Source organism: Aquila chrysaetos, chromosome 4 (assembly GCF_900496995.4).
Source record: "Aquila chrysaetos chrysaetos chromosome 4, bAquChr1.4, whole genome shotgun sequence".
In the NCBI taxonomy this organism is placed as follows: Eukaryota; Metazoa; Chordata; class Aves; order Accipitriformes; family Accipitridae; genus Aquila; species Aquila chrysaetos.
The window spans coordinates 67,853,713-67,870,148 of NC_044007.1; the positions used below are offsets into that span (position 1 = coordinate 67,853,713).

A 16,436-nucleotide genomic window follows, 5' to 3' on the forward strand; every position below is an offset into this window, starting at 1 on the left:
CACGAGTAGCTTTAGAGCCCTTCTTATCCCAAAGAAAAAGGCAAAGTTTTCAGCTACAGCAGCTCATACACAACAGGTAACGTGCCTTAAAGTAGTGACAGTTCGTCCTGGTTTGAACCCTAAAGCTGTAATTTGCCAATAAATCCAGATAGCATTTTTGAAAGTGTGCCTTCTCTTCAGTGCTGATGTACCTCAGATGCTTCTGAGAAAGAAACCCTTGCAAAGGTGATTGAATAATCATGTCCCTAAGAAACCATTTCCTGAGGCACCGAGAGCTTGTGCCCCAAACGTTGTGTTTCTAACCCTTCCATAGTCGTGCTCATTTGGGCTTTTAGCACTTCTAAAATTCTCAATGTCTCATTCTGCAACTATCAAACCCTTTTGGAAGGAAGCAGAGTTAGCAAAGGCAAGGGCAACATTCAAGCAGAGACAGTGTCCTGCTCAGGCAAAGTATTCCAAGTACTCCCCTGCATTGGTTTGGCCTCCATGACCTCAGATTTTGCCATTTCCCGCCATCCCCACAAGCTGTCAAGCACTGAACGAGAGCGCACCACTGGTGGCCCGCACACAAAATGCAGAAGATATGTTCTTAATTTCTAGTCCTTGATTAGAGCAGGTACGAATGTTACATGCACCACATCAAAGTGCTACACAGACAAGACTTGAGCAGATAATTTTCTTCTTGAAATATGCATGCTACGCCTCTTCTGCTAGCACTGGTATCTGGCGATAGAAAGCTTGGGGGATCCCCACAACAGGATCTGGAAGACAGACTCGAAAGCATCTAACAAAGTAATGGAAACAAAGAGTCCCTAATCAAACAACCTCCATTGCACATCAAGGATGTGGGGGAACAACAACCTCAGCAGGAGATGCCGAGGAAAAAGACTTTCAAATTCTGAATGAGACCACATTCGTTGATGGTGGAAAGTAGACAGAAGCAAGGATGAGGCAAAAAGAGGTATTATTTTTCTGTGGTACCACATGCACCTCCAGTAACAGTGACAGTAGCCATACTTTAAATGCACTGCTCCCTCTGGGTGTGTGCAGTAATCCATAATTAATATAATTTTTCTCTCCTGTTGTTATACTGCACAGACTTATGATCACGCTCCTGGACATTTCTGCCTAATCTGCATTTAAACTGGATCTCCTCTTGCTTGTCTTGCTCACCTTCTGTGCCCTTCCCAACCCTTCTTCCTGTAAAACTCTGTTCACACGAGGGAAAAAGGCATGCTTTGAAAACAAAAGCATATGATGTGGCCAGTTCTTGCCACCCTTGTCCATCCTCTGTGAGTTGCTCCCACTCTCAGCTGTGTATCTTTTCTCACACTGCTTCCTTACTCCCTTCTGCTCCTGTACCAGTCAACACCTTCCACTCCCATCCCTCTTCAGGACCCGCTCTTGCTGTCCAGCCTTCAGATGCTTTTGTCCTACTGATGATGTCTCCCCCTCCCTTCTCATCCTACCACATTTTTAAATATCAAAACCCACTAATTTTGCTTGTGCTTCTTGTACTCCTGTTGGCTTACCATGTTCTCTGCTTCACCTCTCTCTTTTTTCTACTGTTTCCACATTCTCTGTTTGTCTAATTTACTCCATGAGTTATTTCAAGGCAGAAACCATTTCTCTAAAGCATATTGAAAGTTAAGATAATGTATATATGGTGAAGGATGGCTTCACAATAGCTTTCTCTGCTGCTCCCTCTAAAAATTTACAAGCTTTACGACAGCCTGTACTTCCATGCTCAATAAACAGCCCATCATAGACTCAGCCATCTCCCTATCACAGGATAGATACTTTCCTTTGTCCCTCTACCCCCTTCCCTCTCCCTCATCGGTAATTTCCATCTACTTTTATCTACAAACGATTTCAGACTGTTATGACTGTGCAAAAGAAAAGCATTCATACCCCACAGAAGAGGAATTCCGTGAAAGAGAAGGTGTCCTTAATTTTTCCTTGACCTCATTCAATCCTCAATAAGCTGTCTTGAAACAATTTTATCTTTACCCACTTCACTCAAAGAGAATTTAAGAAACCGGGAGCAGGATATGGCCTATGAGACTCATAGGAGGTGTGCGGAATTGTCCCAAACAAGCATATTTTATCACATGAAGGAACAGCAAGCTGAAAGGCTTACCAACAGAAAGATATCCCTGTTCATTAAAAGCCCGGGCGTACAAATCCAAACCAATGCACTGAGCAGTATCTCTTGTTAAGTCTGTGTACCTCTCCCCGAAATCCTCAGCGTGTGGTCAGTTATGATCAAATTGCAACCCCTGTGGCTGCCACACGTGTGACCGGAGCGTATCTCACACCAGACATTCAACCGGACTGAAACTGAAAGTGAAGATGCCCACGCACAGTGTGTGTCTCTGGAGAGTACCGGCGGATTAGGAGCTCATGAACTAACTACATTTTGTACTTACCTTTACACTCGGGATGCTTCGTAACCCCCTGTAGTTCACAGCCTTTATTAAGGACAGGACTATCTTACCGCCTGAGCAGAGAAGCAAGCATCACGCCACCCCACTCACGGGCAGTCAGCGAGCATCAGAAATGTTACAGAAGATGACTACAGGCACCGCTGGGAATAATGTAACATCTCTAAAACATCAACCTAAGGTTCTCTTTTCCAGAAACACCAACTTGTTTTTTACCCCACTCTGGGTAAAACAGAGCTATTCCATTTTCCTAGCTTAGCAAAGTACGGATTGACAGACGAACAAACACATACAAGTCCACATCATCCATTAACTCCAGATATGTCTTAATTCTCTGTTTCCTGCTCTAATCAGTTCATTATATATTCTTCCCTTGGCCAGGGATGATGCAATTGTATCATAATTTAACAAAAGACCGAACCGCAATGCATGTGCCAAAGGGGCAGAATCAAGGCTGAAAAAGCTATCTCAATTTTCATGTTGTCTGCCTGTGTCCTCCACCTTGCAATGTTCTTCTGCTACAGCAAACTCCTTCTTAAGCAGTATATTCTGGAGGAATAAAGGAAAGGAGTTCAGCATTTCCTAAAAATTTAACAAAAAATAAAGGTAGCGACATAATCTCGTGAGGATAAAATGTTACAAGCTCACGAACTGTCCCAAAAAGTGTAAGAAACTGTTCCAGGGCAGCAGGTCAAGCTGATGCAAATATTGAAATGACAAAATAACAGAGGAGAAAAGAATTTTTCTTCTCCGAGTACGGAAAGTAATTTAGAGAGTCCAGATGTCTGAAGAAAAAGTGGTAATAGTGTTCTTAAGTTTAACTTTCAGTATAAATGGCAATGTACGTGGTAGCAGTCCACTGGGAAAGGTGCTAATGCCAACATCTGGCCCCACGTGTAAATATAGGAAACTCATCTTTTGCAGGGAGTAGCTTATCCAGTAAAAGTTAATGAAGCTATGCAGAGGTAAGTGAGGGGAAAATCTGTCCCGGATATTATGTGTTGATATTAGTTCTTCCAAAATTAACGTTGAGAACTGAAATGCTGCAGTTTTGCATGAAACAGTTAACAGAATCTGACTACTGCATTTTTAAATGAAATTTTCCTTCCATATTTTTGTAGTTACACTAAAAGCAGTGCCTGCCGTACGTACATATATAGCACATATATTTGCTTCTGCCCATTTTTAGTAGAACCGAATCTGTCTGAATGTCTTCGATATAGCATACGGTTTTCTAATTCCAGGTTGGAAAGCCCTCTTTCCGTGATGGTTTCTAAATAATGGTATCCGTGTGTTCCACATTATCTTAGAAACTTCCTCATATATTTCCTCAGCCTTCCATATTTAATCTCACTGATTTATGCACATGCCGTGGTCTAATGACCCACATGTCTCTGATGGGTAAGCCGCTAACGCCAGCGACACATTAACCTATTAACCTCTCTTTAAAAATAACCATGATATTCATACAAATAGAATGAAAAAGTCAGGCAGCAGTAAAACAGTAGCATTGTGGTATCGCACACCGACGCGGTGTATGTCTAAGCCGGGTAAAATGAAGAACAAACGAGCATATCAAGAGTGAACAGCAGTTAGATTTATTATATTGCCAAATCATTTTGCCACAGTTTGCTGGCCTGCGAATTTGATAGCCTGCTTTAGAGCATTATCTGTATTATAAAATGTAATCGGGAGGAAGATCGCTATTCCCTTCCCTCATTTCTTGAAAGCTGTTATACAGTTTGGGGACCCTATCCTGGAAGGAACCGAGAGCTCCTTCCAACATGGAAATTGCCTTCCAAATCCCACAGAAGACAATGGGAGCAGGGGGCTCTGTGCACAGGGCGAGGAACGTTCATCACCTTGGAGAAGGCACTTTGCGCGGCTCTCGCTGGCGATCCTCGCAGGGGAATAAACCTATCATTTTAAAAAAGCAGTAGGAGGCATAGACAGCAATTTTTCGGGGAAAAAATAAAAAATAAATGACCTTTTCTAAATATCAGTTTTAGAAGAAAAAACAAGTCTTTCTAACAGACTGTAAACTTTATATTGGATGTCTTTACTTTGCTCTACTTTAAAACCACCGTATCCCCCAAGACAGAAGAAAAACGCACTGCTGTCACGCCGAACCAATTCACCCACACCGAAAGTGTACTACACACCAGCATATACTCATGCCTAGGATGGGCAGGCACAAGAAAGCATTCTCCTGTCACGCAACCAAAGCAGGAAAATAAGAAAGAAAGAAAGAAAGAAAAATCCCTGAACAGCTCATTCTGCGCACACCGCGGAGCGGTTTGCCCGCCTGCATCTCACCCAGCGCCCACCTACCCAGCAGCCGGCAGAAGGACGGGCGGAGAGACCCCCCCCCCCCCTCCCCGGGTCTGGGCTGCAAAACCCCCCCCGCTTCCCCGGAACAGCGTGACACCGAAGCAGCAGCAGCAGCCCGTGGGAGCGCCCACGGGGGTCGCGCTCCCGGTTGCCTGCCGGCTTTTCCCCCCTCCACCCGGGGCGGCCGGCGCGCACCTGCCGGCACGGCAGCCTCGGCGGCGGCGGGGGGGGGGGGGGGAACACGACGAAAACCGAGAGACGGCGGCAAACTCCTTCCCTTTGGCGGGGAGCCGCTGGAAAGGGGGCAGGGGGGGGGCTCCCCTCGATCCCCCGGAGAAGCACCCGGGGCCGGGGCGGGCGCCGTTCCTTTGTTTTCCGCCGGGGCGGGTGGGGGCCGCGCTCAGCTCTCCTTCCACGTGTACGCGTGGGCTGCCCGCACGCAGGGCGGGGGGGGCTGTGGAAGGGGGGGGGGGGGGCACCGGCGGGGCATTACCTGAGCAGTTGATGCCTTTCCCCTTGCCGCCGCCCTGGCACTCGGAGCCGGGCAGGGGGTGGGAGGCGCGGCCGGCGGGCAGCGCGGAGAGGGCGAGCACCAGGAGGGCCGAGGTGTAGCAGAGAGCCAGCGGGGGTCCCGCTCGCAGGAGCGGCCGGGCGGCGGCCGGGCTCTCTCCCAGCATGGCGAGGGGCGGCCGAAGAGCAGCGGGATGGCGGCGGCGGCGGCGGCAGGCCCGCAGCATCAACCGGAGCCCGCGGCGGAGCCGCCCGGGCGGGACCGTCCTTTCTCCGCCGCTCCGGAGCACACCTTCAGCATCCCCGCCGCGGCGGGCCGCGCAGACCCGCCGCCTCCTCCTCCTCCTCCTCCTCCTCCTCCTCCTCCTCTTCCTCCGCCTCCTCCTCCTCCTCCTCCTCCGCCCGGTCGCCGGCAGGGCTGGCCCCGGCGGTGCGGCGGCCCCCTCCGCGCCTGGCCGCCGGCGGGGCCGCCTCGCCCCGGCCGCGCTCCTTTGTGCGCGGCGCCCGGCAGCGCCGCCGCTCCGCCTGCAACAAAGGGAGCGGAGCCCCGGCGGCGGCGGCGGCTGCTGCTGCTGCTGCTGCTGCTCCTGCCGCCGCCGCGGAGGGGGAGGAGGAGGAGGAGGAGGAGAAGGGGGAGGAAGCACACGTGATGGCAGCCCCCTCCCCCGGGACCGGAGGGGAGGTGAGGGGGCTTCTCTTCGCTCGGCGGGCAGGGCGGGAGGCGGCGGCAGCGCGGCCCGCCCCCGCGGGGAGCGAGGGCGGGGGGGGGGGGGGGGGGGGAAAGGACGGACGGACGGACGGACGGACACGACACCCCGACGCGACCGGGGACCGTGGGTGGTGGGTACCCCCGAAAGGCGTGCGGGGGTAATAGTGATGGGTGAATGGGAGCAGAGCGGGTCCCGAGGGGCGGCGGGGAAGGAGGGGCGCTGGCAGCGTCGCCTGCCATCCCACGAGATGGTTTATTAGTCGCTAATAAGGCGGCGAGGAGTGGGGATGGGGAAGAAAGCGAAGAGACCGTCGCTGCTATTGACCCGTTGTAAGGGTTGTGGTTCATTTCCACTGAAGGGAAGCCCAGCACGTACGGCGGGAGCGTTTGTACCCATCCGAGTAAATAAATATGTTTACGGTGAAGGTACCGACTTTTGTAACACGGTGCCTTTACTACCCAGGGTTTTTCCAGTCCCTTACATGGACACGCTTCAGAGGGTCAGGTGCCAGGCACGTACCTTGAGTGCAGACCCCCTCCGCATGTTGCTGTGTGGCCGAAAGCTCTGTGTAAGTTGACAGCACTGTTACCATTTTTACATAGGGAAAACACAGGACGGTGCTTTACACTCAACAAGAATTTTTCCCGTCTGAGTTCTCACTTACATTTCATGCAAGTTTTTTAATCCACTGTACAAACCGTTTGTTTTTCAGGAACAAGAACTGCCCATTTTCTTGGTCTCTCTGCTGCTGCGTGCCACCGGCTCGCTGGAAGGGATAGAGCTTGCGTGAGGAGACCTGGCTTGCTCTAAGGTATAGCTCTTGTGTGAGGAGACCTTCGAGTAGTTCATTAACCAGAGCAGTCAAGAATAAGGCCATAAATCCAGCAGTAAGCTTTGCGTAGGCACGGTGGTCAGACACGTAAAGTCAGGTTGCTGTCTTTTTTAAATACGGCGATGAAGAGATAAGTCCTGTATTACTAAGACTGAGAGAGCAATTTCCTTTTGGCATATGGGGTTCAACACTGACTGCCTCTGCCAAGTAAACGTTCTTCTGTAATTACTTGCTCCTTTTGCTAGCAGTGATGCTAGATGTCAGAAGAGCTCTGCTCCTCGGCAAGGTGAGGTACGTTAACTCGCGTGGAGCCTGTTCTGCTGTAACTGGGCTGCTGAGGTACGTTGCCCAGGATGCTTAAGCTTGCTAGATCTGCATACTGCAATCTGGTCTGCTAAGCAGGTAAACCTTTTGGATCTTTAGGCCATGGGACTGGCACAGATCTTGTGTTTTGAAGGTAGTACTTGGCCGCTGGAGGAGCAAATACTCCATGTAGCCCTTTCCATAAACACAACTAGATCCGTCTCACACTGAATATGCTGTTTTCCTGCACTTCTTGCTGGAGAGCTGGACCAGAACCACCCTCATCTTTATTTTAGAAAGCTCCTTCTAATGCCCAGCCTGAACACATTCAAGGCCAGTTCATACCCACTTGTCCTTGTGCTGTACAGTGTTTCAGTTAGGCGTTTCTCTTTCCCTTGCACTTAGATTTATAACATACTTATAGGCAGTAGTCATAGCCACTCTCAACTTGTCTAGCCTATCAGTAAGTTTTGTTAGTCTCCTCCTATAACCCAGAGCCTCTGTAACTCAGATTTTTCTGTACTAGATACAGTTTGAATTCAGCTTTCTTCAGCATAGCTGACATGCATAGTTTTTCACAAGTATTGCCAGTCTTTGCGATGGTGGTAGTCTCTCCCGATTTCTTCCAAAACGACCTTTTCTCATACAGCCAGTTTGCTTTTTATATGACCAAATCTCACTGATGGTTCAGGGTCATGCTGTGAGTGACTAATACAGGCAACTCCTTCTATTTGTCTGTCATTTACAGTCCATAATAAAAATGCTTTTTATAAATGTTTAAGTGCATGACCTTATCTTTTCCATTATTGAATTTCATCTCATTTCTGTTATTCCAGTCCTCAAGATTATGTAGTCATCTCTGTAGGATATTTCGAACCTCCTTTCTATTGACAGTCCTGCCCAGTTCTTTGTGTCCAGAGCACTCCCACCTTCACAATAATGAAAATATCTGCAAATACAAACTATTGGTTCCAGAACAAACTTTAAGAAACAGTAATAGTACTTCTCCCAGTTTAAACATTACCCTTCCAGGGCAGTGGGTAGTCAGCTGTGGTGAGTTCCCAACGGAATTTGCAGCTTTGTTTCAGTTCCCCATGTCTTTCAGCTTAACCAGGCAATCTGTATGAAAGCTTTTAACCAGTCCAGATAGACTGTAAGTAAATCTCATGGGGTTTGGCTTTGGGGTGGGCGGGGTTTTTGTTGTTATTTTTTGACTCGTGGGATGGATGACATGCCATTTTTTGGCTAGAAAAGCCACGTCTGGGTTGTGCTATCTGTCTGGATGCATCTCTAGTTAGTCTTAAGCGAGTGGTACAGTCATGCTTGATTGGCAAATTCACACTATGCCAGCTGGGTATTCATTCTTATTCTGTTCTCTGATACATGTATTAAAAAAAAACCCTAAACACTTTCCTGCCAGCTAAAGAAGAAAAAGAACTCCGAAAGAATTTGAACAAGCTGCTTCTGCAAGACAAACCGTTACAGGCAGAGGGAATGCCACACCGGTGAAATGACAGATATGGTACGTCTTTGAGATCATGCTAAACTCTGTCACATTTGGTACATTCCATCTTTGGCAAGTAAATGTGACTTCATTGCAATTATACAATAATTTCACTTCTGCTCACCTCCAACTGCTCTCCTGTGAAAGCGGGAAGCTCTACAGATTGTCAAAAATTATCATCCTCGGTGAGCTCTTGGACACCAACAGCAGTTTTTCAGTCCGCTGGTGGTGCATGCACAATTTCTGCCCTCCCTTATTTTTCCCCAGTAATTGTAGGAAGGAAGATGCACAACCGAAGGGAAGCAGGGAATATGCAAGAGCAGAGAGAAGCTGCCAGACCAGTGAGAGTGATTTCATTTGCCAGAGATCTGGATACAATACAGATACACTTAATTGTGAAAGCACTGTTTTATTTCATCTTAGAGAACAAAATGGAGAACAGAGATCTATAATTTAGTGAAATCATTAAAGTGTTGTTTGGAGCCCCATGCGCCCTTATGCATCAGGCAGTAGAATCCTGCCCTTGCCAGGTATTTTGCCAGAGAATTGTACTTACTAATCTAAACTTTCATTCATAGCCAAAAAACCGTTTCCAACTCCTGTAGTTGTGAAGAAGACATCAGAAATATTAAGAGTATAAACCAGACCAGTGTTCACAGAATCAAAGAATTCCAGAGAAGTTGAGGCTGGAAGGGACCTCTGGAGGTCATCTGGTCCAACCCCTCCTGCTCAAGCGGGGACACCTAGAGCTGGTTTCCAAGGACCATGTCCGGGATGGCTTTTGAATACCTCCAAGGATGGAGACTCCACAACCTCCCTGGGCAACCTGTGCCAGTGCTCGGTCACCCTCACAGTAAATAAGTGTTTCCTGATGTTCAGGAGGAACCTCCTGTGTTTGTGCCCATTGTCTCTGGTCCTGAACCAAAGAAGTTGTTGTCTAGCCAAATATAGAAACAGCCTCAACAAAAGGCTCAAGACACAGGAGTTCTCTCATATAAACTATTTCACTTTTGTTACTTTATCAAAAATACTCCCTTTATCCAATAGTCAAACTCATTTATCTTTCCCCAGTTGTTTCTACTCATCTTCTGTGCCCAGAATCTCAAGTGACACCTACGTAAACCTGCCACCTTCAGCGTTTGCAACTTGGATAATACAAATAAGGATCTTCAGTATACTATCCCACCATATTCTGATAATACAAAATGAGTGCAAAATCAAAACAGCCAAGAAAGGACCAGGTGGTACTGGCTATTTCATTTAGTTTCATATGTAGTTCATTAGCTATTAAATTTTGTATTTAACTAGCCGACATTAATATTCTTTTTCGTTGCCACACAATTTCTTCTGTGTTATTCCTGAGTGCTTCAGCAATCAAATGTGTGGCCCAGGATTTAGAGCAAGGTCACTGCGTGGGACATGGGCACAGCCTATCCAACAGACCCCGCACAGCTTTATCTTGCCACCCTCACCCACCTGCCATGCAAACGTAATTTTGGAGAAGTTTTCTTGCCTGGAAGGCTCTTTGCTGAACAGAAAGAGTGTTTAGCACAGTACTCTTTTGCTCCTTTCAGTCCAGGACTAAATATGTGGCACCAGTCTCAGATCAATACTTGCCCTCTGTTAAAGTTTCACATGTTTAACTTACGGTCCAGAAGCTTGATCAAGTGATTCAAGCATTTAACACCTCCGAAAGCTGGGAAAAAAAGACAGTTTAGGCCAAACTGAATTTGCGGGCACAGTAATGAGGACAGAGTGAGGGCAAGAGCTCAGGAAAGCTGGGCTTGATGTTGCTGCTTCTAGGAGGTGGGAAAGAGAAGACTGCTTGTGCTCCCTCCCCGCCAGTGTAACTTGATCACGGCTCTGGGACAAGCAACACTGGCAGTGGAGCAGTGGCCACTTTAGTGACCCCCCAGCACCCCGCTGCCCTGTGCAGCAGTGTCCTTTTCCAGCGCATAAAGCTGCCCCAATGCCTCCCCTATTTTTGAGGCATCAGGCTAGTTGTTCTCGGGAAGTTGAGATCTCTTTCCTTTGTTTTGCTGTGCCACTCTGTTTTGCATCTTATACTTCACTCCTCTAGTTCTTTTCTGCATTTCCCTCTTTTTCGTTTAACCTCTAATTTTTCAGATGTTTAGCTACTTCTTTTTTCTTCCCTAATTTTCTGCTTTTCACTTTTCTATTCACCGTGGTGCCAGACCTGTTTCTCTTCTTGCAGCTGTTTTGCCTCTCCTTTCCCAGAATATCTGTATTCAGTCAAAAGACATGACTACAAGCCCATTTGGTCCAATAAGATGATTTTTAAGCTAGAGATACATTTCTTCTCGTTGAGTTTCCTGTCACAATGTCCCCATGAATCAAGAAATATTACTGAGCCCATTTTGCTGCTGGGAAAACCAGGACACCAAGAGATTTTTTTTTTCCAGCAACAGCCACAGGTCACAAAGGATTCTGTAGCCATTGCAAAACCAAATCCTTACCTTTCAAACCCCAGTTTCAGACACGTGTTTCTCCAGCACATTCTGGTTCCTCCCAACACTAACACCTTCTGTTGACTTTTATCCGGAGTGGTGGCAGGAACAGTAGTGGAAGCTGCAAAACATTCCCAGGGCTGGCACAAATGGGTTTGCCCATCTCACTCGTTCTCACTCATCCATTCCAAACAATTTTTCTCCTTTCTTGGCTCATATGATAAAATACGAGCTGTCGTTCAGCACCTTTACATATTTAGGTCTTTTAATCTTTCCTCATTAATCAATTCTTCAGCACATTAATCAGTTTGTTACCCTTTTCTCAGTTTCTTCTAATTTGTTGTCATTTTTCTCATACTTAAATACTGCCAGGCTCTAACTGCTGATCAGTAAAAGTGATTTCCAGATGCTGATAAATGTTTTTGACACTTATTGATCAGACTATTTCAATTCTTTGTTAGCGTGGACCCCAGTGAATCATATTTAGACTGCAGCTAATTCACAGCATAGTAACTTGTACACAGCTAGGTGTACCAGGAAGGTCACACCTTATTCAGTTCTGCAGTTCTTCCACTGTATCCATAAAATAATGCTGATTTTTCAATCCTGCTTTTAGCTTTTGGCATCCTCAAAGGCAAAAATATAGTATATTTCACTGAACTTGAGCTGCATTGCCTTGACAGCTCTCTGTATTCTGTATCAGATGGGTATTCAGTTTGCTTTAAGTGTAATCTTCAGTTAATGAGTACTAGGGCTCTTGCCAATTATGCCCCTTGCTTTGAGAATACCCTCCACGTTGTTATCTGCAGTTCTTAATCAAAATGTAAAAGCAGATTAAAGAATGACATGTTTTATGCTGCATTTAATTGTCCCCAATGACTGGTTTTAGTAGTACATTATATAGTAAAATATTCTCAAACATTTTTGTCAAGGGGCTCTGTAATTTCAATTTTATTTTGTTTTAATTTTTTTGCTACAGAACCACACAAGTGGATGCAGCATACAGCTTGTCAGCCCACTAAAGACGTACAGAAAGGGACTATTACTTCCCTGTGCTGTGACAGTGTGTAATTCTGAATTGCATAAGCTTTTCTTTATTGCTATATTGCATTGCATTTCCCAGTCTAATTTTCTCCAGCCTTCTGCTGTTCTCATACTCTAGTTTTGCATAACTTTTTGAAGTTTATTAACCACTTCCATGATGCTGTACATTGATTTCTATCATTATACAGTTAGCCTTCTCAAGCATAGCCATATGCATTGTTATCAATAGCTATATTTCTCATGCTTGTATCATTACCAAACTGTCCAAACTTCATTTTCTTAGCTATTTTAATGTTTACACAAAAGAGACAGATTACATCGTTCTTGATCCACATTATATATAATGCTTATGAGCACAAAAGCAATTACATTATCATTATGTTAATATGTTACTATATACTTAGAAAAAAATAACTGTCAAGAAGGACAAACAGAAACTGTATTTTTTTAACATGCAAAGTGATTGTGGCATATAGGATAAGAATTAGGCAAGGTGCCAACTCTAACCTAATGCACATTCAGGTTAATGAGAGATTAGGGTCTAAAATAATGGCATTCTTAAATGATAATATATTCTTATCTTGTTTCTCCACAAAAATTCAGAAAGAACTTCCAAATCTCATGGAAGCCCAGTGTGTGTCCATTAACATAGTAATATGCTTTTTCCAGTGGAGCACATCTCTAAGTATTTGCAAGCCATGACTTATAAATGGGAGGTTTATTGGATTTCCAGAACCTTGTGAATTCTCCTTTGGTGGATAATAAAGCCAAATGAATAAATTTCCATAGGAACTTGTCTAATATGGTTAGATTTGTGCCCAGAAATAGGAGACTATTAGGGATTTAGACCGTCCGGAGCATCAGCTATCTTGCTCCGTGTGTTTCTGTCCGTCTGCTGGAAGTTTTCAAGATAAGAACAAGACCCATTGGGTGAGCTGTCATGCCATCTGACAAGTGACAGCTGGTGCACCTTGATGAGGGTGCACCTGGAAATACGGCACTTTCGGCCCATGCATAATAGCGGTTTTGTAGTGAATTAGGAAGATTTTGCAATGGCTTGCCCATTTTTTTACAAAAAAGCTAGGTGTACCAAGCATTTCCCATCAATCAGTTACACAACTGTAATAAAGGCCTGAATTCAGCTTCAGTCTTTTTGACAGAGTGATTTAATAAGTAGTCCATTAATAGCAATAGTGAAAATTCTACTTGGAAAGATAGGAGATGAATATAGCTTTTTGCAGATAGAGCAGATCTCTTGACTCACTCTAATCACGTGATTTGTTTGTACGCATCAGTGTCTCCTGCCCCAGCTTCCCCTCAAGAAATGTTATGCCTCTTCTGCTAGATGGATTTATTGTGACGAGTATTAATTTGCTCAAAGACCACCTGCTTCTGACAGATTAAAAGTACTTGCTGTTTAAAGACTGAGCTCCTTCTGCGGGATATTCCCACGACAGCTCTGCTGGGTTGCGGTGGCCGGGTGCTGCTCTCCAGGCTTCCCGGGCCATCAGCAGGCTCCGAGGCTTTCCTTCTTCAGGCTGCTCTGCCACCTGACTTGGGCACAGATGACTCTGTCGTAGGGATGAAACCTCACCGCCAAGCTGCCTAAATATCTGGAGTCCCTGTCGTCTCCTAACATATCCCGGTTTCTCAAACACTTGCCTGGAGCGTGGGGGGCTACCTTTTCCTTTTCAGAGGCACATGGCTGGTGTAAACACACTCAACATACAGCATTTGCATACGCTCTTGAAGTAGCTTTTCTCTGTATTTAACGGATGGGGTTCTTTTGTAGAAAATACAGGCAGCATTAGGGTGCAGATTCAGTAGGTATTGGAGTATAGTATCAATTACACAGAATTTTTAAATGTGGAACTTCTGTCTGTATCACAGGATGCTTCTAAGCTTGTAGGGTTCAAATAAGTCGTTCTCCCTGCCCACGGGAAGTGGCACTAATTGCTTGTAAGTAGGGAGCAAGCTAAATTGGCTGAAATATATCAATCAATATGAAAGCACCAGCTAAAACTATTAAGAGAGATGCATTACATCTTACATAGAGAGAAATTATATGACTATCGTGCAGCCCCAAGAGATGCAATGAAATGTTATTTATATTTGATTATTTCCTCCCTCCCTGAAAGACATGATGTGGTGGATACCGATGTGAGTCATAGTTAACTTTCAGAATATCATTAATCTCTTTGTTCTTCATCAGGTCACACATGCTATTGATGCTTGAGATGATGAAAGGAGTTTTACTTCACAAGACCCTGAACTTGCTACGCTCCTTGCTTTTACAAAGGGAGAAATGGAATTGCATCAGAGCCACAAAAACTGCAGATTGCTCAAAAAGGACATATTTTACCAAAGCACTTTCTATGCCTAGTAGCATAATCTGTAGCGGTCTTACTGTTGACGGATATTTATATTCCTTCTGCAATAGCACAACATGATTCTGAATGTCGTGTGGAGCTTGACAATAGGATTGCGACTGAAGGAAAGAGAACTGGTTCTGAACTGTGTTCTGAATTTCAATCTGCACACAATGAACTTTCACGTGAAGGCTGAGGGGAAATGAGAAATAACTTGCTTTTATTAGCTGAGTTGAATTTTATGGAACATTTTTTTAATCTTTTATTGATTAGTGATCAGTATCACTGAGATAACTCATTTTTAAAAGAATGTTTAAGTGAATTTGTAGTAATGATGGTAGCATATAACCTGCTTTTAAGGCTCCATTCTTGGAATAAGAAATGTTTCTGTTTATTCAGCATAATGTTTTAAATTGATATATCACAGTTTTTTAATTCCATTTTTTTCCTCTGTCACTTGAGGTGTTCGAAATGTGCAATATCTATATTACTTATGTACATTACCTTGAAATACATTTTAGCATGCAGGAAAGTATGTTTTCCAGATAGATGTATTAGATGTATTGGTTCCAGTACCCCCAGATACGCACCTGGCTTGCACCACTATGGATAAGGACGCTACTGCTTGAAATAACTTCCTGTATGTACCATCTTTTCATATTCTACCCACTTTTAGCAAGAATCTCTCCCTGGGAACAAATGGTGGAAGGGCTGTTAAAATCTCCTTATGCTGTACAATATCACAGTTCCTCCGGCATAACTGCTGCTGGGATGAGCTCGGAGCCAAATACGGTCAGCGTAACTGAGGAGAAAACGTTTAAGCTGCTCTCATGCTAAGAAACAAGGTGCTTAGAATTTGCCCTCCAGAGTGCATATGCACTCTTTCATAGCCTCATCACACTTGAGGCTCCCACCCCACCAGGATGGGTTTTTTATCCCGTTCTCCGCTTCCTCTTCCAGGACAAGACCCATATGTTGAGGTCGTGCTGCTCACCCACTCACAAATGCGAAGAGCACAGGCTTGCTACCAAGAGAACCAAAAAGGACAAATCAGCGAGTATGTCTCGGAGGTGGATGCGGTGTCCTTTTCCTTTTACTACGCACCACTAGGCAGGATCAAAATCCAACTTGTATTTGCCTTCTGGGAACCTGCAGTACCCAGAGCTGTCAAAGCCACATCCTCCACTGCCTTTCTGAAAGCCCTCTCTGCAGTGCAGATGGTGGGCCAGGAAGGAAAAGGAAACCTCATCTGCCACACAGGCCTTCATTTTTGGAGTTGGGAAGAGCCTGAAAGCTCCTTGATGGGTAGCTTGACAGACCTCCCCACTCAGCTGAGACGCTGGCCACGGCAAGGCTGTGGCCTTGAAGCACTTGAAGAAGCACTTCAGCTGGCGCTTTCCAGAGCCACTGGTTCTGACAAATCTGGAGAGAAACAGATTTGTCACCTCCCCGATTTATTTTAGTTTATGATTGAAGTGAAAGACGCTGAACTGTGAGGAACATTGTACTCATAGTGATGATAAACATCACAAGTGCACGTGAGCATGTATTTTATTAGAAAACTATTGCTGTGCATGTTCATTCTTTGCTGACTGATTCCTGTAGGCAATAAACACTCTTCTAAAATATCACTGTCTTGGTGGCAGGTTTTTTCTACATTATTTTAAGATGAAAGGGTTTCAATTTTCAGAATCTCCCCCCAACCAACACTTATGTGGGCTTAGCTTTATGTTTTCCAAAAAGATGATACAACTACCCACTTGAAAAAACATCTGTTTCCCTTAAGTATTTAGATGCTGAGTTGAAAAGCAGCTTACAAATACCTACGATCCATAGCTAACAATCCCATCTAATTCTGTCATATACACTTGGACATCTAAGAAGAAAACAAGACAGCTGATTTGCTTCCATTGTTCTAAAG

At 45.2% G+C, this 16,436-nt stretch overlaps 1 protein-coding gene and 1 long non-coding RNA gene across 3 annotated transcripts in view; one reads left to right on the plus strand and one right to left on the minus strand.

Annotated features, from left to right (window-relative positions):
• TMEFF1 (transmembrane protein with EGF like and two follistatin like domains 1) overlaps positions 1–5,997 on the minus strand; it is a 127,558-nt gene extending 121,561 nt beyond the window's left edge. The window contains exon 1 of the mRNA XM_030012313.2: positions 5,269–5,997. Within this exon, the coding sequence (XP_029868173.1) occupies positions 5,269–5,512 (244 nt within the window). The 5' untranslated portion in view covers positions 5,513–5,997. The remainder of the gene's footprint in view (positions 1–5,268) is intronic.
• A 161-nt stretch (positions 5,998–6,158) lies between these two features.
• Positions 6,159–16,143, plus strand: LOC121233257. Of its 2 annotated transcripts, XR_005932246.1 has the most exons (5): positions 6,159–6,563; positions 6,708–7,166; positions 8,551–8,652; positions 14,359–15,360; positions 15,476–16,143. It is a non-coding gene; the product is annotated as an uncharacterized LOC121233257 (long non-coding RNA). The 2 variants fall into 2 exon arrangements; XR_005932245.1 differs by having other exon boundaries at positions 14,359–16,143.
• Positions 16,144–16,436: the final 293 nt, after the last annotated feature.